We start from the raw sequence: 26,046 nt of genomic DNA, 5'->3' as shown, positions 1-26,046 counted from the left end.
TGATGGTGCCAAATGTTATCAGTCTCTGAAGTTCCTTTGGATTCATCAGCTGTGAGGAGAAGGGGAGCCAATCACATGCACAACAACTTGCCCTCCATATTGCACTGCCCGGCTTGTGTATGATAGCTAGGATGTACCATCCATGGTTGGCCCAACCAACAGAGTCTCTCACTTATTTCAGTTTTGAATGCTTGCACTCAGAGTTAGCTTGTTGAAACCATCCAATGGATCAGGCAGCATCTATTGATGTTTTCAACATTTTCTCGGTTTCCTATTTCCAAAACCAGTAGTATTTCACTTTCCATTTATCAGTGCTCAGACTAGATTAACCATGATTAATAAATCCTGTTTGCGTATTCAATATCCCAATTAGAATGAAGTCAAGTAACTACATTCTCCTGAGCTGCAGGGACCAATGCGCGACAAACAAATAGGGAAGTTTTGCAGGATTTTCTTTTGTAAATGGGCTTTATGTTTGGAGCTACTATATGTACATTTAGGATCAAGATATTCAAATATGTTGAATTTTGAGAAACCTTAATCTGCTGATCCCCAAAAACCTTTCAAATTTTTGAAAAATTCCTACCATTCAATATTTAGATCATGAAAAGTTTCAATTTAAATTCAAGCCCACAGGACAGAATGCTAATGGCACCAAAAAAAACACCCACCACACTTGTCTCAGGCACAAGCATGCATTGTCTACGCACAATCTAAAATGAATTAGAGGCAAAAATAAGTCGATGTAGGCTGGAATTATTCACTTTTATTTAGAGATTGCACTTAGGCATGTTAGGACAAGTACACACTAAGACTAAAAATAGAACATTTAGCATGACAGATATCCTGGGCAGAATAGTTGAAAATGGCACTATTTCTGTGTACTATAGGCAATGCAAAAGTGGAAAAGATGCCCTAGCGCAGACAATACTGAGAGTGAATAATATCCCAGATTTTCCCCCTTCTGATCTTCCCTGTCCCTCCCCGAAACCACCCACCTCCCAATTCAAAAACTATGTATGTTCTTATTCTTGGCCACCAATTTTAATAGTATTGTAAAAGAGTTGCACTCAACACTTTGGCTGCAAGTGCTCTTTAAAAACTATTTGAATACATTCAATTACTAGGGCAGACATTGTTGAACCATTTCTTCAGTTTCCTTGCTCTCTCTGTTCTTTCTCACTTCCTCTAGGTGCTTGTCCTAAATTGTACAAAGAGAAGTTTTATTTGGAAAACTGCTTAACAATATTATTTTCTGCTACACAAGTACAAAGTACAAATTTGTGAATAACTAGATTTTGGATGGATCAATTCTAAATTTTATAGATTAGGTCATATCAGACATTTAAATTGATAGGCTGACACAACGGTACAGCAATTAGTACTGTTGCCTCATGGTTCGAGGAATCCATCAGTGTGGAGGTCTCCCCATGACCACACTGCCTTTTCTGCCTCTGCTCTGATTTCCAACCCCATCCCAAACATGCGGTGGGAGGGCTTGGAGTTAAATAGCCTTACCTATGTTATGCTGTTTATTAATGGGATGTCCTTCAGAGGGCTTGTTTTCATTAATATTCTCTCTAACATGCCCAATATTTCCCCATTTATCCCTATTGCCACTTACCAATACTAAGTGATAATCTAAAATTGCCATTTAACCTACCAGCATAACTTTAGGATGTGGAAGGAAACAGGACAGCTAGCAGAAACCAAAATAACGGGAGGAATATGTTGTTTCAGGGATCAGTTGTGTTAGGATTGGTGAAAGAAGTGCTGTCCAAAGTAACAGAAGGAAAATTAGAGGACTTGAATCTTATTGTCTCTTTCTTTAACCCAGGGGTTCCCAACCTGGGTTCATAAACCCCTCAGTTAATGGCAAGGATCAATGGCAGATGGGCAGAGGGGGTGGGGTGGCTCTGTTGGTGAGAAATGATATTCAGTCCCTTGCGAGGGGGGACACAGAATCAGGAGACGTAGAGTCAGTATGGATAGAACTGAGAAATTCTACGGGTAGAAAGACCCTAATGGGAGTTATCTACACGCCCCCAAACAGTAGTCTGGATATAGGGTGTAAGTTGAATCAAGAGTTAAAATTGGCATGTTGCAAAGGTAATGCTACAGTTGTTATGGGGGATTTCAACATGCAGGTAGACTGGAGGAATCAGGTTGGTACTGGACCCCAAGAAAGGGAGTTTGTGGAGTCCCTCCGAGATGGATTCTTAGAACAGCTTGTACTGGAGCCTACCAGAGAGAACGCAATTCTAGATTTAGTGTTGTGCAATGAACCGGATTTGATCAGGGACCTCGAGATAAAGGAGCCATTAGGAGGTTGTGACCATAATATGATAAGTTTTAATCTACAATTTGAGAGGGAGAAGGGAAACTCGGAAGTGGAGAAGGGAAACTCGGAAGTGTCAGTATTACAGTTGAACAAAGGGAACTATGGTGCTATGAGGGAAGAGCCGGCCAAAGTTCAATGGAACAGTACCCTAGCAGGGATGACAGTGGAACAGCAATGGCAAGTGTTTCTGGGAATAGTGCGGAAGGTGCAGGATCAGTTCGTTCCAAAGAGGAAGAAAGATCCTAAAGGGAGTAAGGGGAGGCCGTGGCTGACAAGGGAAGTAATGGACAGTATAAAAATAAAAGAGAAGTATAACATAGCAAAGACAAGTAGGAAGCCAGAGGATTGGGAAACTTTTAAAGAGCAACAGAAGGTAACTTAAAAGGCAATACGTGGAGAAAAAATGAGGTACAAAGATAAACTAGCCAAGAATATAAAGGAGGATAGTAAAAGCTTCTTTAGGTATGTGAAAAGCAAAAAAATAGTTAAGACCAAAATTGGGCCCTTGAAGACAGAAACGGGTGAATTTATTATGGGGAACAAGGAAATGGCAGACGAGCTGAACAGGTACTTTGGATCTGTCTTCACTAGGGAAGACACAAACAATCTCCCAGATATAATAGTGGCCAAAGGACCTAGGGTAATGGATGAACTGAAGGAAATTTATATTAGGCAGGAAATGGTGTTGGATAGACTGTTGGGTCTGAAGGCTGATAAGTCCCCAGGACCTGATGGTCTGCATCCCAGGATAATTAATGAGGAGGCTTTAGAAATCGTGGATGCATTGGTAATCATTTTCCAATGTTCTATAGATTCAGGATCAGTTCCTGTGGATTGGAGAGTGGCTAATGTTGTCCCTCTCTTCAAGAAGGAGGAAGAGAGAAAACAGGGAATTATAGACCGGTTAGCCTGACGTCAGTGGTGGGAAAGATGCTGGAGTCAATTATAAAAGATGAAATTACGACACATCTGGATAGCAGAAATAGGATCAGTCCGAGTCAGCATGGATTTACGAAGGGGAAATCGTGCTTGACTAACCTTCTGGAATTTTTTGAGGACGTAACTATGAAAATGGACAAGGGAGAGCCAGTGGATGTAGTGTACGTGGACTTTCAGAAGGCATTTGATAAAGTCCCACATAGGAGATTAGTGGGCAAACTTAGGGCACATGCTATTGGGGGCAGAGTACTGACATGGATTGAAAATTGGCTGGCTGACAGAAAACAAAGAATAGCGATTAATGGGTCCCTTTCGGAATGGCAGGTGGTGACCAGTGGGGTACCGCAGTGTTCAGTGCTGGGACTGCAGCTGTTTACAATATATATTAAAGATTTAGATGAGGGAATTAAAAGTAACATTAGCAAATTTGCCGATGACACAAAGCTGGGTGGCAGTGTGAAATGTGAGGAGGATGTTATGAGAATGCAGGGTGACTTGGACAGGCTGGGTGAGTGGGCAGATGCATGGCAGATGCAGTTTAATGCGGATAAATGTGAGGTTTTCCACTTTGGTGGTAAGAACAGGAAGGTAGATTATTATCTAAATGGAGTCAAGTTAGGAAAAGGGGAAGTACAATGAGATCTAGGTGTTCTTGTACATCAGTCACTGAAAGCAAGCATGCAAGTACAGCAGGCTGTGAAGAAAGCTAATGGCATGCTGGCCTTCATATCAAGGGGAATTGAGTATAAGAGCAAAGAGGTCCTTCTGCAGCTGTACAGGGCCCTGGTGAGACCACACCTGGAGTACTGTGTGCAGTTTTGGTCTCCAAGTTTGAGGAAAGACATTCTTGCTATTGAGGGAGTGCAGCGTAGGTTCACGAGGTTAATTCCCGGGATGGCGAAAGATTGGAGCGACTGGGCTTGTATACTCTGGAATTTAGAAGGCTGAGAGGGGATCAGGGGATCTTATTGAAACATATAAGATTGTTAAGGGATTGGACATGTTGCAGGCAGGAAGCATGTTCCCGTTGACAGGTGAGTCCAGAACCAGAGGCCACAGTTTAAGAATAAGGGGTAGGCCATTTAGAACGGAGTTGAGGGAAAATTTTTTCACCCAGAGAGTGGTGGATGTATGGAATGCTCTGCCCCAGAAGCTGTGAAGGCCAAGTCTCTGGATGCTTTCAAGAAAGATGGATAGAGCTCTTAAAGATAGCGGAATCAAAGGTTATGGGGATAAGGCAGGAACTGGATACTGATTGTGGATGATCAGCCATGATCACAGTGAATGGTGGTGCAGGCTCGAAGGGCCGAATGGCCTACTCCTGCACCTATTGTCTATAAAAAGGTAGGGAGCCCCTGCTTTAACCACTATGAACCAATAATCTTCCCTCTGTGCTGTACTAGGATTTACAGTGCCTATAAAAAGTATTCACCCCCTTGGAAGTTTTCATGTTTTATTGTTTTACGACATTAAATCACAGTAGTTTTAATTAGGCTTTTTTGACACTGATCAACAGAAAAAGACTCTTTCATGTCAAAATGAAAACAGATCTCTACAAATTGATCCAAATTAATTACAAATATAAAACCCAAAATAATTCATTGCATAAGTATTAACTCCCTTCAAGCCAGTATTTATTAGATGCACCTTAGGCAGCAGTTACGGCCTTGAGTCTGTGTGGGTAGGTCTCTATTAGCTTTGCCTATCTATCCAGACACTGCAAATCTTCCCCATTCTTCATTACAAAACTGCTCAAGCTCTGTCAGATTGCATGGCGATCGCGAGTAACAGTCCTTTTCAAGTCCAGCCATAAATTCTTAATTGGATTAAGGTCTGGACTCTAACTTGGCCACTCCAGGACCTTAACTTTGTTGTTTTTAAGCCATTCCGGTGTAACTTTGGCTTTATACTTGTGGTCATTATTTTGCTGGAAAACAAATCCTTCTCCCAAGTCACAGTTCTCTTGCAGATTGCATCAGGTTTTCCTTCAAGATTTCCTGTATTTTGCTGCATTCATTTTACCCTTTGCTTTCACAAGCCTTCCAGGGCCTGATGCAGTGAAGCATTCCCATAGCATGATGCAGCCACCAGCATACTTCACGGTAGGGACGCTGTGTTTTTGATGATGTGCAGTGTTTAGCTAATGCCAAACATAGTGTTTAACCTAATGGCCAAAAAGCTCAATTTTGGTTTCATCAGACCATAAAAAACTTCTTCCAGCTGACTTCAGAGTCTCCACATACCTTCTGGCAAACTCTAGCTGAGATTTCATGTGAGATTCCACCCCGCCCCCCCCCCAACAGTGGCTTTCTCTTTGCACTCTCCCATAAAGCTGCAACTAGTAAAACACCCAGGCAACAGTTGTATGCCCCAGCCTCTCCTATCTTAGCCACTAAAGCTTGTATCTCCTCCAGAGTTGTCTTAGGTCTCTTGGTGGCCTCCATCACTAGTCCCCTTGTGCACGATCACTCAGTTTTTGAGGACAGCCTGCTCTAGGCAGATTTTCAGCTGTGCCATATTCTTTCCATTTCTTGATGATTGACTTAATTGTACTCCAAGGGATAGTCAGTGTTTTGAAATTTTGTTTACATCCATCTCCTGATTTGCACTTCTCAATAAACGTTTCTGTGGAGTTGCTTGGAGTGTAATTTTGTCTTCACAGTGTAGTTTTTGCCAGGATACTGGCTCACCAGCAGTTGGATCTTCCAGATATTTTTACTACAATCAATTAAAACATCTTGACTGCACACAACTGAGCTCTATTTAACTAATTATGTGACTTCTAAGACCAATTGGCTGCACTAGTTATGATTTGGTGTGTCATATTAAAGGAGGTGAATATTTCTGCAATTAATTATTTTGTTTAATATTTGTAATTAATTTAAATCACTTTGTAGAGATATTTTCACTTTGACACAAGAGTCTTTTTCTGTTAATCACTGTAAAAAAAACCCAAATTAAATCCACTGTGATTTAATGATGTAAAACAATAAACCATGAAAACTTCCAAGGAAGGTGAATACTTTTTATAGGCACTGTATTTATAAACTTCTTAAAAGGCCTTCAAGTAATAATAGAATTGTTATTATTCATTTTATTAAACAGTGTTCAGATCAACAACTTCAACCAAACAATACATGCTTTGAGAAAGGACTCATTACCTCAGGAATGGAACTGGAAAGGCAAACACCAAAAAGGCATAGAAATCCATCCTCGGAGTTTATGTGGCTTAAGAGACGTTAATTTATGTTTAATCTTTAATTATCAGTGAACTCAAAGTCACTCTACTACTGCAATGCTGAACAGCATTATTTTCATTAATATTAACAATTTAGTCAGGAAACTCTTCAAAAAGAAGGGTCGATACATAAATAGATGCTTGTAAATGGATCATTTAAGTGTTGGAGTAGTTAAAAAAGACCTACTCCTCTTCCCCATTCACCATACACCTTCTATTTGTCTAACTGTCACGTTCCTTCAGCAAATTGGGACAAAGATCAGTTAATTAATTTCCCACATGTACTCTAACAATTCAACAATTACAGAGGGAAAAACTATGGTGGCAGATATTGGGATATTCAGTAAAAGAAATGGAGCTTCGTCAAGAACATGGACAAAACTTGAAGTTAGAATTGGAAACCTAAATTTTCAGGTTGCTTAAATTCACTAACATGAATATGAAGTCTGAATGTAACAACCATCCCTATTCAGATTCTCAGAACACATTGAAATTCTTTGTTTTTAACTAGCATCCAACCTTCAAAACATATAGTTGCTGAAATATTAAATCTTACTTTATCTACTGAATGCAATACTGAAATTGTACGTACTTACACTTAAGTGTCCTAAATATTCATGGAAAAAAAAACTTCAGGTTCAAGCAACAAAAGTTTCATTAATGACTAAAGACTTTAGCACTCACAAAGTTTATTTATATCTATTGCAAATCATTGATTTATTCGCTTTGAGATGTGGCCAAAATCTGCTATACGCAGACAAATTTTCTTTCAACTGATTATAGGTGTCCCTTCTCAGTAAAGTGATTTCATTGATTCCAAAAGAAAAATTTCAAATGATTAACTTTAATAGCCTTGTGGTAAATATTCCCATCTCTCCTTTGCCTTTATGAGTAACAGATCCAAATGAATTCTTTAACATGAAACCTGCAATCCAAGAGATGCAATCAAATGATTTGTTAGCTCTCTGGTCCTTCTTAGCTAAGAGGAAGAAAAACAATATTCCTCTTTGGTTTCTCCAAAGGTACATCACTTGTTCCAGCAAGATGCTTCCTTACAACTTGGTGTTGTTGCTAATTAATCACATCTTATCATCCCAGGTGGAATGCATGAGAACTTTACTGCTATTACTTTAATTTGTGGTGGTTCTCAGCAAGGTAGTGTCATATTTAAGCAATAGTTCCAGGCTGACTAAAATTCTTTTTCTCCAAGTAATAATCAACAGTACAATGAGTATAGGCAATTGTGCAATTTGTCTTGTGGCTGCATTATTAAGGAACATTTCAATACACTTTCAAAGACCACATGTAATCTACAGTAAACTAAACAGATGAGTAAGGTCCAAAGTTTTATCCATGCTCCCACTAATTGTTATATACCCAAATCTTTAGAAATTAGATAATGCAACAATGAAAAGCTGTAAGAATCCATCTCGATTGTTATGAAAGCAAACATCATAGGTTTGGGTCTGAGTGCTGCTAGCTCCCACAGAAACATGTCATTTACTGTCAAAGCTTAATTGGAGGAATAAGCTTAAAAAAAAACTGGAACACAAAATTCTTGCAGTAACCCTGGAAAATAAGCCATTCTGAATTTTATTTCCACTAGGAAAAAAAAATGAAAGTTAACTTGCCTTCTCACGAAGGCGCTCAAGCCTAGCAGCTAACTGGGCCTCACGATTTTCCTTAATGAGCTCCATTTTGGAAATCAGCTTTTCTTCTGCCATTTTGCTGAATTTGTTATTTTCTTCAATTGCTCTCTGAAGCACTTCCTTTACATGTTCCTGTTTTTCAGCCAACTGCTTCAGAACCACTGCTTCATGTGACTTAGGGGGAAGAATAGAGATCAATTGTTCAGCTGAACATTGAGACTACAAGAGTTGTTTTACTAATTTAGTAATACAAGTCACCAAATGGGACAAAGCATTCAGTGAAGAAAAATAGTTTGAATCAGAAAAGTTACAATAGGTATGCTTCAATATCTTCAGAATTTTTTAATCTGACAAATCTGTGTCTGAAGCTTTATTAACATATAGAAGGAAACCACTTAAAATCGAATAAAAGTAGTACGCGTTAAGGACAGAAATGAACCAGAAAAGACACAAACTTGGGAAACATGAAATAAATATTTTGCATAATCTTTCAAGATTAAAAACATGCTGGTGTGCTTCCTTTGACTACTTGCTTTTCTATTACTTATTTCCAGGTTCAGATCAAACCTTTCTCTTTATCTTCACAGTAGTCTTGCATGCAATAATGCTGAGTACATCTGTCCACATCACAAGTTAAAAACAGTATTCATGCAACCACTTATCATACAGTATAGTACATCACGTTATGGATGTTTAAACTCTGGAATGTGTTTAGTTCCAAGGTGACCACAATATGCAAATTTAAAAAACTACTGCCGAGTACTGATAATAGTAACAGTATAATCAACACTTACAATATTACCAATATTTTTACAATAGTAAGTATACAGTAATAAGGGTGTGGTCTACAAATTACAACAGGAGATAGAAAATGCATGACAAAATGGCAATGTTAAAATGGTCATGAGGATTTCAATATGCAGGTACATTGGGAAAAATCAGGTTGGTGCTGGATTCCAAGAGAGGGAATTTCTCGAATGCCTAGGAGATGGCTTTTTAGAGCAGCTTGTGGTTGAGCCCACCGGAGGACCAGCTATTCTGGTTTGGGTGTTGCACAACGAACCAGAATTGATGAAAGAGCTTAAGGTAAAATAACCCATGAGGGGCAAGTGATCATAATATGATCAAATTCACGCTGAAATTTGAGAAGGAGAAACTAAAATCAGATGTATCAGTATTAGAGTGGAGAAAAAGGAATTAGAGAGGTATGACAGAGGAGCTAGCCAGAATTGACTGGAAACAAACACTGGCAGGGATGATGGCAGAGTAGTAATGGTTGGAATTTCTGGAAGCAGGATATATACATCCCAAAGGTGAAGAAGTACTCTAAAGGCAAGATAACACAACTATGGCTAACAAGAGAAGTCAAAACCAATATAAAAGCCAGATAGAGGGCAGATAATACAGCAAAAATTAGTGGGAAGTTAGATGATTGGGAAACCTTTAAAAACCAACAGAAGGCAAGTTAAAAAGTCATTAAGAAGGTAAATATGGAATACAAAAAGTAAACTAGCCAATAATATTAAAGAAGATATCAAAAGTTTCTGCAGATACAGAAAATGTAAAAGAAAAGCAAGAGTGGATATTGTACCGGAGGAAACAATGCTAGAGGTAATAATACGGGATAAGGAAATGGGACACAAACTGAATTAGTATTTTGCATTAGTCCTCATGGTGGAAAACTCTAGTGGTATGGTGGAAGTTCCAGGTATCGGGGTAATGAGACGGTTCCTGGGAATCTGAAAGGTCTAAAGGTAGATAAGTCACCTGGACCAGATGATGTACACCCCAGAGTTCTGAAGGAGGTGGCTGAAGCGATCATGCAGGCATTAGTAATGATCCTTCAAGAATCACTAGATTCTAGAATAGCTCCAGAAGACTGGAAAATTGCAAACGTCACTCCACTCACTTTTCAAGAAGGGACAGAGGCAGAAGAAAGGAAACTGTAGGGCAGTTAGTCTGAACTCAGTGGTTGGGAAGATGTTGGAGTCGATTGTTAAGGATGTGGTTTCAAGATACTTAGAGGCACATGATAAAATAGGCTGTAGTCAGTATGGTTTCCTCAAGGGACAATCTTGCCTGACAAATCTGTTGTAATTATTTGAAGAAATAATAAGTAGGATAGACAAAGGAGAATTGGTTGATGTTGGATTTTTGGAAGGTCTTTGATAAGGTGCCACATGAGGCTGCTTAACAAACTACGAGCCCATGGTATTACAGGCAAAATTCTAGCATGGATAGAGCAGTGGCTGATTAGCAGGAGGCAAAGAGTGGCAATAAAGGGTGCCTTTTCTGGTGGCTGCTGGTAAGTCTGTGTTGGGACCGATTTTTAAAATGTAAATATCAATGATTTTGTTGATGGAATTGATTGCATTTTTTTTGCAAAGTTTGCATATAATATGAAGGTAAGTGGAGGGGCAGGTAGGTTTGAGGAAGTAGAGAGGCTACAAAAGGACTTAGACAGATTAGGAAGTTGGGCCAAGAAGTGGCAGATTGAATACCATGTCAGGAAGTGTACAGACGTGCACCTTGGTAGAAGAAATAAAAGGGATGACTATTTTCTATAGGGGGAGAAAATACAAAAAACTGAGGTGCAAAGGGACTTGGGAGTCCTTGTACAGGATTCCCTAAAGGTTAATTTGCAGGTTGAGTCTGTGGTGAGGAAGGCAAATGCGATCTTAGCACTCATTCCAAGAGGACTAGAATATAAAAGCAAGGATGTAATGTTGAGACTTTATAAAGCAATGACAAGGCTTTACTTGGAGTATTGTGAGCAGGTTTGGGCCCCTGATCTTAGAAAGGATGTTCGGAAACTGGAGAGGTTTCAAAGGAGGTTTACAAAAATGATTGGCCTGTTCAAATGATTGAATGGCTTGTCAAATGAAGAGTGTTTGATGGATCTGGGCATATATTCACTAGAATTCAGAAGAATGAGGGGTGATCTCATTGAAACCTATTGAATGGTGAAAGGCTTTCACAGATTGAATGTGGAGAGGATATTTCCTGTGTTGGGAGAGTCTAAGACCAAAGGACACAGCCTCAGAATTAAGGGACGTCGTTTTAGAAGGGAGATAAGGAGGAATTTCTTAAGCCAGAGAGTGATGAATATATGGAATTCTTTGCCATAGGCAGCTGTGGAGGCCAAGTATTCATGTATATTTAAGGCAAAGGTTGATAAGGTTCTTGATTGGTCAGGGTATAAAGGGATACGGGGAGAAGGCAGGAGATTCTGGCTGAGAAATTGGATCAGCCATGATGAAATGGCGAAACAGACTCGATGAGCCAAATGGCCTAATTCTGCTCCTATATCTGATGGTCTTGTATTTTTAGTTCCACTCCACTGTGACTTAGACAGACTCTTCAGTGTCTATGTTTAAGTTCTTATTAGTTCAGCTCATATTCTATATTAATACCTTTCGTCTGTTTTCTGCAGCTTCCATTTTTTTTTGAAGATCTTCAAGTGATCGATCTTTCTTGGGAGAAAGGGGAAACTCTGGAATTGCTTCAGCTGTAGGGCTCAAAATAATCTCAAAAGCTTGGCCTGAAGAACGTTTGTCTAGTTCCTTTACTTTAATATCTGAAATAAGAGTTGTTTCGCAACAAATAAAAGACATAGGTTAGTCCTTAAGTTGATTAATTGCACAGGTTTGGACCTACAGAATACATTTGATAGTTATATGAATAGTAGTAGATGATATATAATATAGAGAGGATCTTACTAAGAATAACTAGCCTTAAAAGAGAAATCACAAGTCTTTGAAGTACTCAATAAAACAGGTAGCATCTGTGGAAAGAGGCCAACTGATATTTTCTTAAAATATTTATTCACTATACAGGAGGAAGCTATCGGGCCCTTGCCACCTTCTGTTAATCAATACCATTCATAGAGTCATAGAAAAGTACAGAACAGAAACAGGCCCTTCCGCCTATCTAGCCTCTTAAATGTTGACATTGAGCTCACATGCACAACTTGCCCTGGCAGCTCATTCCAGACTCTCATAACCCTGAGTGAATAAGTTTCTCCTTGTGTTCCCCTTAAACCTTTCACCCTTAACCCATGACCTCTTGCTGTAGTTCCATCCAACCTCAGTGGTAAAAGCCTGCTTGCATTTACCCTGTCTATACCCCTCAAAATTTTGTATACCTCTGTCAAATCTCCTCTCAATCTTCCCCATTCCAAGGAATAAAGTCCTAACCTATTCAATTGTTCCATGTAACTCAGATCATCCAGACCCAGCAACATCCCTGCAAATTTTCTCTGTTCTCTTTCAACCTATTTACATTTTTCCTGTAGGTAGGTGACCAAAACTGCACACACAATACTTCAAATTAGGTCTCACCAAAGTCCTACACAACTTCAACATGACATCCCATCTCCTGCACTCGATACTTTGATTTATGACCAATGTGCCAAAAGTTTCTTTACGACCCTATCAACCTGTGATTCCACTTTCAATGAATTAAGGATCTGTATTCCCAGATTCCTTGTTCTACTGCTCTCCCCAGTGCCCTATCATTCACTGTGCAAGATCTATGCTGCTTGGTCCTACCAAGTGCAACACCTTGCACTGCTCTACAATAAATTCCATCTACCATTTCCAACTGGTCCGGATCCCGCTGCAAGCCACGATTATCTTTTTTGCTGTTCACTACACCCCCAATCTTAATAATAAAAATTAAAAAAAATAATAATAATAAGTACTTTATTGATCCCGTAGGAAATTCTTTCATTAAGTAACATTTAAAAACACACTTAGCAGTGTGCAGACTTAACTAATAATGTACAGAATTATAATATACACAATAATAATTTTCCAATGTGCAATAATAATGTACGAAATAATAAAACAGAGACTATTGTACTATGATGCGTGTTCTCCTGTGGCACAAAGATGAACTGTTGTATATGCTTATTGCATATATTGGTGTCATCCGCAAATTAGCTGATCCAGTTAACCACATTATCATCCAGATCATTGATATAAATGACAAACAACAATGGAACCATGGCACTCCACTACCCACAGCCCTCCAGTCATAAAGGCAACCATCTACTACCACTCTGCCTTCTCCCACAAAGCCATTGTCTAATCCAATTTACCATCTCATCTTTAATGCCGAGCAACTGAACCTTCTTGACCAACTTCCCATATGGGACCTTGTTGAATCCCTTACTAAAGTCCACGTAGACAACATCCACTGTCTTGTCTCCATCAACATTCCTGGTAACTTCCTCAAAAAACTCTATAAAACTGGTTAGACATGACCTACCATGCACAAAGCTATGCTGGCTATCCTTAATCAGTCCATATCTATCCAAATACTCTTATATCCGGTCCCTTAAAACACCTTCCAAATAACTTTCTCACTACTATTGTCAGGCTTACCGGCCTATAATTTCCTGGATTATGTTTACAGCCTTTCTTAAACAGCGGAACATTGTCTATCCTCCAATCCTCTGGTACCTCACCTGTCGCTAAGGATGATTTAAATATCTCTGCTAGGGCCCTGGCAATTTCTGCGCTTGTTTCCCATAGGGTCCGAGTGAACACCTTGTCAGGCCCGGGAGATTTATCCACCCCAATTTGCCTCAAAACAGCAAACACCTCCTCCTCTGTAATCTATATAGAGTCCATGAAGTTGATGCCATTTTGCCTTAATCCTATATAGATTCTGTGTCTGTCTCCTGAGTAAATACAGATGCAAAAAATGCATTTATGACATTCCCATCTCTTTTGGCTCCACACATGGACTGCCATTTTGAACTTCCAGAGGACCAATTTTGTCCCTTGCAATCCTTTTGCTCTTATCATATCTGTAGAATCCTTTAGGATTCTCCTTCACCTTGTTTACTAACCAACCTCATGCCTTCTTTTAGCCCTGATTTTTTTCTGAAGTGTTCTCTTGCACATCTTATACTCCAGAAGCATCTCATTTGTTCCCACCTGCCTAAGCCTGCAATGCACCTCTTTTTTTCTTAGCCAGGGCCTCAATTTCCTCCTCATTTCTCTCACATGCCCACCACAAAATTCCCTTTAATTACTTTTCCTACTTACTTTCACTAAGGGGCAATTGACAGTCACCAATTAACCTACCAGCACATGCTTGGAATATGGGAGGAATACCCACATGATCATGAGGAGAATCTGCAAACTCCACAGATAATACCATAGGATCCCTGGCGCTACGAGACAGGAGCACTAACAACTAATTTACCTTGGCATCCTTCTTTTTATTTCAAATTTCCAGGTATTTTTGGTTTACCAATTAAAAGACACATTGATTCTAAGAGCCAGTTATGCTACAGGATATGAAGTATTATATAATTTGGTTTAAGTTGAACATTTCATACTGAATAGGGTGAATAGGGACTAACCAGTTTCTCAGTGCACTTTTCTTGCTTTCATAAACCATTGTCCATTTATGGTGCATGAATGAAAATCTGTTTTACATTCTGGCTCTTTTACAGCAGTCTGCCCTCAAATGTTACTTTTTGCCTTGATTGTTGTTAGCTCTAACATCAAATTACAGCTATTGATTTGGGAAAATAATAAATTCATTTTGATATATTTTGTTATAGAAGTCCAGTATAAACCTCCCTTGATAACTTCAAAGTTCAAAAGTACATTTGTTATCAAAGTATATATACTATATACAACCTTGAGATTTCCAAATTGTTGAAGTACATAATGAAAACAAAACCGGTTTCAATGATTACTCATAATGTTTACTTGCTTTAACTTAATTTGAAAATACTCTGTGGTACATGAATTGTTACAAAGCAGTCCTTATAAAAGGCTTAACAGTTTGTTTTTTTTCTGCATGATGCTGCCCAACCTGCTTTACTTCCTGTTACTTGTTCTTCATTCTACAAATACTAATTAAAACTTATCGAGTATCAGGGAGAGGAGAATGGTGCCACTGCATGCATGGAGAGAATCAAAATTATCGAGCAGTAAATTTATTCCCAAAAGGGGTTAACCAGATATATGGGACCTATTTTTGTATTTCAAATCAACACACACAAAATGCTGGAGGAGCTCAGCAGGCCAGGCAGCATCTAGGAAAAGAGTACAGTTGATGTTTTGGACCAAAACCCTTCACACCCAAGATGATCAACACCTCTGAGTATGCGCTACATATCCTTAGTTAGTCATGTAGGCAGATTTGCCTCCTGCAGTTATATCCAAGCCCTCACTGGTGTGGCCATGCTGTGAAGCAGAGCAGTTCTGTGAATGCCAATTAATCCTCAGGTGGTGGAACTGGATTCACTGGCAAACCCCAAGAGTATTCAGTTGCAATGCACAGATGTGCAAATTAGGGACATTGACGTAGCCAACAATTTTCATACAAACTACAACCCCTTTCCCCTCCACTTACATATAGGAATGTCTCAATCTGTGATTAATCATGATCTCAAAACTCACCAATTCCCACCACATCACCTTTCCGTCTCAGGATCCCTTCCCTAATCCTTGGTTGTGGGCATCCTTACCACTCCACCCACTCCTAATGATACAAGGCATTGACTCCAATCTTCTTCGAGAGAATTAGGGTGTTCAGCAGCAGTTGTCATGATTGGCCCCTTGCTCTGGTCAGGTAGCGAAGGGGCCAATCATGCCAATTGTTGCTGATCACCGTAATTCTCTAAACCGGGCTTGATCACATTTAATTATACACAAGGTTGTTGGCATCTTACTGCTAGACTACTGGACGTTACTCCTATTGAAATTGCAGAGCTGTGAATGCAGCCCAGTCCATTACGCAAACTGGCCACTAGCTCTGTCTATATCTCCCACTATCTCAGGAAAGTAGTAAACACCGCTCCCTCTAAGCTGCACAGGTGCAGTAACTAAAATGCTCCTACGCACATGGCAGACCAATCGATTCAAAGAGAGAGAGCTTTGCACAGGTCAGGGAAAAGAGTTTGAAAAAACAAGCATTTCACAGGGCTCAGCGCATTATCAGTGGACCAAACGATTCAAAGGGAGAGACCGCTTTGCACAGATTGGTGAGTAGAGTTTAAAGAGTTTAAAACAGGAGCGTTTCACAGGATCGGCGCATTAGCAGTGGACCAATCGATTCACAATTCATTAGCAGGACCAATTCGAAGTAAAGCAGGGCGGCCACTGTGTGAGTGGACCAGTGTAGGAGTGGGAACTTGGAGCTTTGGCGAGGAGGCACAGATAAGGCTTTTGTAGTGGTTGAATAAAAAGTCACTAAATTACAGCTAATTAAATAAAGTAGGGATGATGCAGGATCAGGTGATGTGCTGTAGCTGCACGATGTGGGAGCTGGTGCACCCCATTGTGGGTCCTGGTGACCACATCTGCAACAAGTGTTGGCTGCTCGAGAAACTTGGGATCAAAGTTGATAACCTGGAATCTGAGCTTCAAACACTGTGGCACATCAAGGAGAGGGAGGGTTACCTGGATTCTCTGTTTCTGGAGGTAGTCACACCCATTAGATTAGCTGCCTCAAATTCGATCTCTGGTCAGGGACAAGAGGGTGCAACTGTGAGTGAGGTGGATGTGGGATCCGAGAAACAGTGCTGGAGGAACCTCAGCCCTTGAGCTTGTCCAACAGGTCTGAGATTCTTGCTCCCTGTGTGGATGAGAGTGGGGCTGTAGAAAGGATGCAACCTAACTGTGGCACTGTAGTTCAGGGAGCCATTCAAGAGGGGGGAAAGAAGAGAAATGTAAAGCGGTAATTGGGGATAGTATAGTCAGGGGAATAGACAGAGTTCTCTTTTGTGAGGATACAGTGTCCCAAAGGCTGTGTTGCCTGCCTGGTGCCCGGGTTCGGGACATCTTACCTGACCTGCAGAGTAATTTGCAGTGGGAGGGGAAAGATCCAGTTGTCGGGGTCCATGTGGGTACCAACGACATAGATAGAACGAGAAAAGACGTTCTGCTGAGGGAATTTGAGCTGCTAGGGACCAAGTTAAAAAGCAGAACCAAAAAGGTAGTAATCCCCTGGATTACTCTCTGAGACACGTGCAAATTGGCATAGGGTCAAGAAGATTAGAGAGTTAACTGTGTGGCTCAAAGATTGGTGTGGGAGAAGTGGGTTTGAATTCATGGGAAATTGGCACCAGTATTGGGGACAGAGGGAGCTGTACCAATGTGAGGGGCTTCACTTGAATTGTGATGGGACCTGGATCCTAGCGAATCGCATAACTAGGGCTGTGGGTAGGGCTTTAAACTAAATAGTAGGGGGTGGGTTCAACAGATTGGAGAAGAATAGATAAAGTAAAAAAGGTAAGTGTGGATAAAGATAAAGAAAAAGCAAAAAATAAAAAAGAAAAGTAAGAGTGGAGTGAAGAAAAGTCAAGTGTAAAAGAGTAAAAGATTACAAGATTGTAAAAGCACAGTGAGTGCAAGGGCATTATTTGAATGCCCATAGTATTCGAAACAAACTCAGCGAACTTGTTGCACAACTCAGTACAAAGGGGTATGATTTACTGGCCATTACAGAGACGTGGTTGCAGGGTGGAGAGGATTGGGAATCAAATATCCAAGGATATCAGGTAATATGGAAGGATAGGCAGGAAGGTAAGGGAGGTGAAGTAGCGCGCTCTTAATTAAGGATGAGATCAGGGCGATAGTGAGAGATGATATAAGATCTAAGGAGCAGAATGTTGAATCCATCTGGATAGAGATTAGGAATAGTAAAGGAAAAAAAATCACTGGTGGGAAGAGTTTATTGGCCACTGAATAATAACATTACAGTGGCACAGGCAATAAACAGAGAAATATCTGAGGCATGTAAGAATGGAGCAGCAGTTATCATAGGGAACTTTAACTTGCACATAGGTTGGGTTAATCATTCACAGAATGCATCTGCGATGCTACAAGGAAACATGCTATCTTAGATGAAGAAGAAGAAGAAGAAGAAGAAAGCACTTAATTCCCAGTGGAGTCATCGGGATGCCGTCATGATGGCGTTTTTTTAGTAGGCTTTCTTATTTTTACGAGGCCGAGTTGCTAGCTCGACGCTCAACCCAGCACGGATGGAAAGCGTGCAATGGAGTCGGCTGGGTTCAAACTTGGGGAGCCTTCGCTCCGAAGTCCGGCACTGATGCCACTACGCCACCAGCCGGCTCCATCTTAAATATGACAGGTAAAATTAGTGATCTTGTAGCTAGGGATCCTCTTGGAAAGAGTGATTCAAGTATGATTGAATTTCTCATATAAATGGAAGGTGCAATAGTTCGATCGAAAACCAGTGTATTATGCCTAAACAACGGAGACTACAATGGGATGAGGGAGGATTTGTCTAGTGTAGACTGGGAACACAGGCTACATAGTGGGACAGTTGAAGACAGTGAATGACTTTCAAGGAGATTTTTCATGGTGCTCAGCAAAAGTATATTCCAGTTAAAAGCAAGGACAGTAAGGGTAGTGAGAGCCAGCCTTGGATAACTAAGGAAATAAAAGACGGCATCAAACTAAAAGCTCATGTATACAAAGTCGCCAAGAGTAGTGGGAAACTGGAAGATTGGGAAAATTTTAAAAAGCAACGAAGTACCTCTAAGCCAGCGATAAAGAAAGGAAAGCTAGATTATGAAAATAAACTAGCTCAAAATATAAAAAAAAGGATAGTAAAAGTTTTTATAATTAGATAAAGCGGGAAAAGGTGGCTAAAGTGAATGTCCTCCTTGGAGGACGAGAAGGGGAAATTGATATTGCGTAATGAGAAAATGGCTGAGGCTTTGAATGACTATTTTGTTTCAGTCTTCACAGTGGAGGACACATCTAATATGCCAAAGATAGATGTTAAGGATGTGATGGGAGGCGAGTACCTCGATATAATAGCCATCACTAAAGAGATAGTGCTGATCAAATTTGTGGGTCTAAAGAGAGGCAAGTCCTCCGGTCCTAATGGAATGCATCCTAGGATACTGAAAGAAATGGCAGAAGTTATAGTAGAGGCTTTGGTGATGATTTACCAAAATTCTCTGGCCTCTGGGCAGGTCCCGGCAGATTGGAAGATAGTGAACATCATGCCACTGTTCAAAAAAGGGTGTAGGTAAAAGCCAGGTAACTATAGTTAACACCTGTAGTTGGGAAAATGCTTGAAACTATCATTAAAGACAAAATAGCAAGGTATCTGGAAAGAAATGGAACCATCAGGCAGACGCAGCATGGATTCAGCAAAGACAGATCCTGTTTGACAAACTTACTGGAGTTCTTTGAGGATATATCAAGCGCAGTGGATAGAGGGAAATGGATGGACGCTATTTACTTGGATTTCCAGAAGGCTTTCGATAAGGTGCCACGTAAAAGACTTATCCATGAGATAAGGATACATAGAGTTGGGGGTGATATATTAGCATGGACAGAGGATTGGTTAACTAATAGCAAGCAGAGAGTTGGGATACGTGGGTGTTACTCTGGCTGGCAATCAATGGTGAGTGGGTGCCGCAGGGATTGGTGCTGGGCCCGCAACTATTCACAATATACATTGACGATCTGGAAGAGGGGACCGAGCGTAGTGTATCCAAGTTTGCTGATAATACTAAATTGAGTGGAAAAGCAAATTGTGCAGAAGATACAGAAGGTCTGCAGAGAGATATAGATTGGTTAAGTGAGTGGGCAAGGGTCTGGCGAATGGAGTACAATGCTGGTAAATGCGAGGTCATCCACTTTGGAAGGAAAAATGAAAGAGCAGATAATTATTCAAATGGTAAAAAAAAAATTGCAGCATGCGGCTGTGCACAGGGACCTGGGAGTGCTTGTGCATGAATCACAAAAGGTTGGTTTGCAAGAGTAGCAGGCTATCAGAAGGCAAATGGAATGTTGGCCTTCATTGCTAGAGGGATTGAATTCAAGAGCAGGGAGGTTATGCTGCAACTGTACAGGGTACTGGTGAGGCCACACCTGGAGTACTGCATGCAGTTCTGGTCTCCTTACTTGAGGAAGGATATACTGGCTTTGAAGGCGGTGCACCAGGTTGATTCCAGTGATGAGGGTGTTAGACTACAAAGGGACTGTACTCGCTGGAATTCAGAAGAATGAGAGGAGATCGTACAAAAACATATAAAATTATGAAAGGAATAGATAAGATTGAGGCAGGAAAGTTGTTTCCACTGGTAGCTGACACTAGAACTAGGAGAAATAGACTCAAGATTCGGGGGAGTAGATGTAGGATGGAGATGAGGAGGAACTGCTTTTCCCAGAGTGGCGAATTAGTGGAACAGTCTGCACAATGAAGCAGTGGAGGCTACCTCAGTAAATATATTTAAGAAAAGGTTGGATAGATTTCTGCATAGCAGGGGGAATTAAGGAAAAAGGCAGGTAGATGGAGATGAGTCCATGGCCAGATCAGCCATGATCTTATTGAATGGTTGATCCGGCTTGACGGGCCAGATGACCTACTCCTGTTCCTATTTCTCATGTTCTTGTGGCCTTTGTTGCCATGCAGCTGGAAATTTATTTTATATAATGTTAATATAGTTTTGAAATACCCTGTAACTAATTATGTGTTAATGAATATAATCCATAAATTTTCTGACAAAAAATACTCAGCTAGTATTATGAACTACAATGGAACTGTTGCGTCAAGAATATCGCAGCAATATTGTGATTTCAAATTTGTTGTTTCTGAGAAAGTTAAGGCCTTTTCAATTATGACGCTTACTGACATGTTGAACTATGTGTTTAGAAACGAAGAATTTGAAGAACCATCAGTTCTTGATGACATCATTGGAACTTTCCAAGCTTCTAGTACCGACTACAAAGTGAATTCATAAACTGAATCAAATGTAAATCGAAAAATAGACTAGAAGTGGAACAGCTGGATGATCAAATGCTGATTAAGATGCATCTTTCATCTGGATGCAAAATTAATCTGGGCAGTGCTTATAGACAATGGATTTGTAATAAAGCAGATGAGAAAAAGATTGTGAAACATGATTTTCTTTGTTGTACCCTTCAAAAACTTTTCACTGCATCTCAGGACATGGGACAATAATAAACCGATACCCAGCACACTTTCAATTCAGCTTTTTTGTAAAACTATAAAGATGTTATGCAGTGTCATATTAAATTTTTTCAGTGAGTTGAAATCAAGAGTGTGAGAGCAAGAGGCCCAGTGAGTTGAAACAAAGCACTGCAATGTTTAACACAACAAATCATTAACAGTTCATCTTAAATACAGCCCATCACACACCACTACCTTCAACACTTCTGAGAGATTTCTGCTCTGTCCAAAGTACCAAAGTATGTTTAGTTCAATGAAACTGTGCCAAGTTAAGTCAAGTTTATTGCCACTTAATTATAAACACTACAAATTCAACACAAAATGAAGCCATGACAAGGGGTGGAAATTGTGTTGGAGGGGGGAGAAAGAGAAACAAATCCAAAATTAACCCTTAGCAGTCAGAAACTTTAATTGCAAAGGTAACCCTCAATAGATCCCACTCTCACTTATCCTTTGCAGACAATGATTACACTAGTTCCAAAGGATCTATCTGGATCTCTCTGCTACACTTCCATGCTGCCTCAGTGACACCATTTTTCCTGAGACCCACTTCAGTGGTGCACAGTAACGGTAGCTAGTACCATCTACAGGCTGACTCCTTAGACACTACCTTTCAAACCCAGAACCTCGACCAGCTAGAACAAGCACAGCAAGAGCATGGGAAATTGTCCTCCAAACTGCACACCATCCTGACACAGAAATGTATCACTGCTCCTTCACTGTCACTGGGTCAAATTCCTGGAACTTTCTCCCTAACAGCATTGTGGGCATACCCACACCTCAAAGACTAGTCGTTCAAGAAGACAGCTCACCAGCACTTTCTCATGAGCATATATGGTAGGGCAATTAAATGCTGGTTCACCCTGTGAAGCCTACATTCCTTTAGTGAATATAAAGTTGTAATAGGGTGTCAAAGGTTACAGGAAGAAAGGAGAATGGGGATGACAGGGATAATAAATCAGCCATGATGGAATGGCAGAGCAGACTCGATGGGCTGAGTAGCCTAATTCTGTTCCTATGTCTTATGGTCTTTCAACTACTTCCCCAAATAGAAACATACAAAGCTTTGAAAGGGATAGATAAGATAGAAGTAGGAAAGATGTTTCCATTGGTAGGTGAGACTAGAACTAGGGGACATTGCCTCAAGATTCAAGGGAGAAGATTTAAGGAGATGAGGAGATGAGGAGAAACTGTTTTTCCCAGAGAGTGGTGAATCTGTGGAATTCTCTGCCCAGGGAAGCAATTGAGGCTTCCTCACAAAATATATTTAAGAAACAGTTAGATAGGTTTTTACATAGTAAGGGAATTAAGGGTTATGGGGAAAAGGCAGGTAGATGGAGCTGAGTTTACGGACAAATCAGCCATGATCTTAGTGAATGGCAGGGCAGGGTTGATGGGCCAGATGGCCTCCTCCTGCTCCTATTTCTTATGTTCTTTCAAAGTGGAAACTTTCTGCTTTCCGCAGGGATCACTCCCTACACAACACCCTTGTCCATTCGTTCCTCCCCACTGATCTCCCTCCTGGAACTTATCTTTGCAAGCGGAACAAGTGCAGCACCTGCCCCTACACATCCTCCTTCAATACCATTCAGGATCCCAAACAGTCCCTCCAGGTGAGGCGACACTTCAACTGTGAGTCTGTTGGGGTCATAAACTGTATTCAGTGCTCCCAGTGTGGCCTCTTGTATATTGGTGAGACCGGACGTATATTGGGAGACCCCGCTTCGCTGAGCATCTACGCTCCGTCCGCCAGAACAAGCGGGATCTTCCAGTGGCCGCCCATTTTAATTCCACTTTCCATTCCCATTCCGATATGTCCATCCATTGTCTCCTCCACTGTCGGAATAAGGCCAACAACACCTTATATTCTGTTTGGGTAGCCTCCAACCTGGTGGCATGAACATCGATTTCTCAAACTTCCAGTAATGCCCCCCCCCCACCATTTCCCATCCCCTTGTCCCTCTCTCATGTTATCTCCTTGCCCGCCTATCACCTCCCTCTGGTGCTCCCTCTCCCCTTTTTCTTTCTTCCATGGCCTTCTGTCTCTTTCATCAACATCCTAGCTCTTTGCTTCATCCCTCCCCCACCACGTTTCACCTATCACCTGGTGTTTCTCTCTCCCCTCCCCCAACCATTCAAATCGACTCCTCAGCTTTTTCTCTCCAGCCCTGCTGAAGGGTGTCAGCCCATAACATCGACTGTACTTTTTTTCCATAGATGCTGCCTGGCCTGCTGAGTTCCTCCAGCATTGTGTGTGTGTAACTTTGACCTTCTGTCGTCAGGCAGATGGTACCGAAGTATAAGGTGGACGACTGTTAGGCTGTGAGACTTCTGAACATCTTGCTACCACTCCGGTACCCATTATTTATGACAGTGTCAGTAGCATTATTCTTTTGTATATTTTACTCTACGTCTTATATGTACTTTATGTCAACTTGTACATATATCTACAAAAATTTTAATCTGTTAATATTATTTTATGTAGCAGCTTCTACCGGGCTAACCAAAGATGTTACTGCCTTTTTTTAAACATTTTTTTACGATTGCAAGACCTTGCTGGATATTAAGAACTGAAAGTACTGCAGGTCTACTGCATGAGTGAGTTGCCTGTTGGTGGAGAAGCTGAAGGAGCTGGAATTGGTGCAGATTGTACCGCTACCTGCATCAGAGAGGCATCGGAGGAGTCAGTGTACCAAGGCAGTGCGCAGTCCAATAGCGAGTGACTGTCTTAGTCACTCTTCTTGTGATCACAGGACACCGTTGGACATTATTAATGTGAAATGCTGCATCCATTTCACAGATCTATTGGCAGACGGTAGAGGAAATGCATGGCCTTGGTTATAGCAAGGACAAGACATCAAGCTGCGGTGTCGTCTGTTTACTGCCGCCCAGGAGAGAGGCATTGGAGTTGGTGTGCTCCACTGGAGTGCTGGGGTGAAGAGGTGCAGCATCTAATCTGCCCCCCAGAGTTTGCTCAGCAAAAGACAAACTGTATTGTATTTGACTGCAGACTGCTGCAACATTAATGGACTCAGGAACATGGACTATTTTTTTTGTGTGACTGTATTTTACTGCAGTCTTATATGTGCTATATGTGCCTTGGGCTGTGAATGACTGTTGGTACTGTGATTTGCATCTTGGCCCCAGAGCAGTGGATCAAAGCACTTGTTTCCATGCTGTGTGATTCTAAACATAATAAATAGATTCAGGAATATCAGTCATCAGTGCAGTGGGCTCCCCCTTTAAGGGCAGGAACAATACAATACAATACATGAACTTGCTCATGTCCGAGACCGTATAGTTATAGGACTACCTAATCACAAGCATCCCCAGGCCAACATAGTCCAATTTTCCCTACAATATTCCAAAAGGAGTGTTGCACAGGAAATGACATCAGCCCAAAAGATCCTGATGTGGAAATTCCAAAGAAAATTGCACGATTTTATAGCAGGACATCCCAATATGTAGAATAACACACATTTGTGCGCATGCGCCGGTTGTGCATGCAGCCTGGTACAGCCGTTCCGATCTATTCTTTTACTTTCTTCTTCTTACTTTTTAATTTACGTTATTTTTTGTATTTTTTTCTCACGATATCACGTCGAAGCTGCACCCTCTCTAATATGCTGCTAGAGAGAGTTTTATTTGGGTTTTCTTTAGCACTGGAAATGGTTACATCCCGACATGCGGGACAGAAGCAAGGTCGCATTGGGTATTCCACAGACCAGCAAATTCCGGTCAGCTTAGCGAACAGAGCGGCAGACACCCCTGCTGAAATCCGGAGGAAAACACACAGAGTGGGATCACAAAGCCGAGGAAGGAGGACCAGGTCGAGACAACAGAGACTTTTGGAGAAGAGGAGTTCGGTGGGTAATACCGTTCTGCCTGACCTGAAGTGCACCGAGAGTGGTAAGCGGCGTGAAGGAGTGGGTTGCTTACTGATCTGGCTAACAACGGATGGTGCAATCTGGGGTATATTACGATCGAGGAATGTGTTTGCAGACTGGATATTGAACTTTTTACTGTTGGACTTCGGCCACATTCCACCGTGATACAACACCTGGCGGCACAGGAGGTCATTCCTGCCTGTGGCCATCGAACATGCAGTTCCTCCCGTAGAGGGTCAGACACCCTGAGCCAATAGACTGGTCCTAGACTTACTTTCCATCTGGCATAGTTTTACATTTTATTGTTTGATTGTGGGGGTTTTTGTATTGCTATATTTACGCTCTATTCTTGGTTGGTGCGGCTGTAACGAAACCAAATTTCCCTCGGGATTAATAAAGTATATCTATCTATCTATCTATTAAACTGAGATCACACTTACCAGTACAAGCCATGTTCTTTAGAGAAAACACAGAACTAAGTTCTACAATTCAGGAAAAGATTCAATGCAAGAGAATCTGTAAAATGAGCATAAAAGAAATCAGAACAATACTCAATTCTGAAATTTGTTCAAAGCAGCAAGTCAGATTAAATCAATTACAATAAAAGCTACATTGAAAACTAATCTGCCTATTGTTAAATCACTAAGTGATTCAACAATGAAGCATATTAAAGTGACTTCATAACAGTAAAACGTTACAATGCACTTAGCAAGTTTGGCATCTGTAAAAACAAAATTGTTGAGCCATAGAAAATATAAGGGCAGATGAAATGGTTTTGAGAATTCCAAATTTTACAGCCAAGGCAGCAAAAAGCATACACTCTGATCATTAAGCATTTAAAATAGGGAAAATGCAAGAAGTCAGAATTGTTAAAACACAAAGTTCTGAAATATTTGTGCATTTGTGGAAATTACAGAAATGGAGGCGAGATTGCATGAAGTTTTGAACTGAGAGCTAATGCAATCCAACATACAAAAAGGTATAAATGAACGCAAGAATTGAAGAATT

At 40.8% G+C, this 26,046-nt stretch overlaps 1 protein-coding gene across 1 annotated transcript; it reads right to left on the bottom strand.

The window, feature by feature from the left end:
• Nucleotides 1–1,006: 1,006 nt before the first annotated feature.
• Nucleotides 1,007–25,553, bottom strand: LOC134338296 (stathmin-like). The gene is made up of 4 exons (XM_063034047.1): nucleotides 25,479–25,553; nucleotides 11,581–11,744; nucleotides 8,150–8,341; nucleotides 1,007–1,201 (listed from the first exon to the last, which is right to left on the bottom strand). The coding sequence occupies exons 1-4, from the start codon at nucleotides 25,489–25,491 to the stop codon at nucleotides 1,124–1,126; spliced, it is 447 nt and encodes a 148-aa protein (XP_062890117.1). The 5' UTR covers nucleotides 25,492–25,553; the 3' UTR covers nucleotides 1,007–1,123.
• Nucleotides 25,554–26,046: the final 493 nt, after the last annotated feature.

The sequence above is a fragment of the Mobula hypostoma genome, chromosome 26 (genome assembly GCF_963921235.1).
Source record: "Mobula hypostoma chromosome 26, sMobHyp1.1, whole genome shotgun sequence".
NCBI lineage: Eukaryota > Metazoa > Chordata > Chondrichthyes > Myliobatiformes > Myliobatidae > Mobula > Mobula hypostoma.
This window is presented reverse-complemented; position numbering and strand designations above follow the sequence as displayed.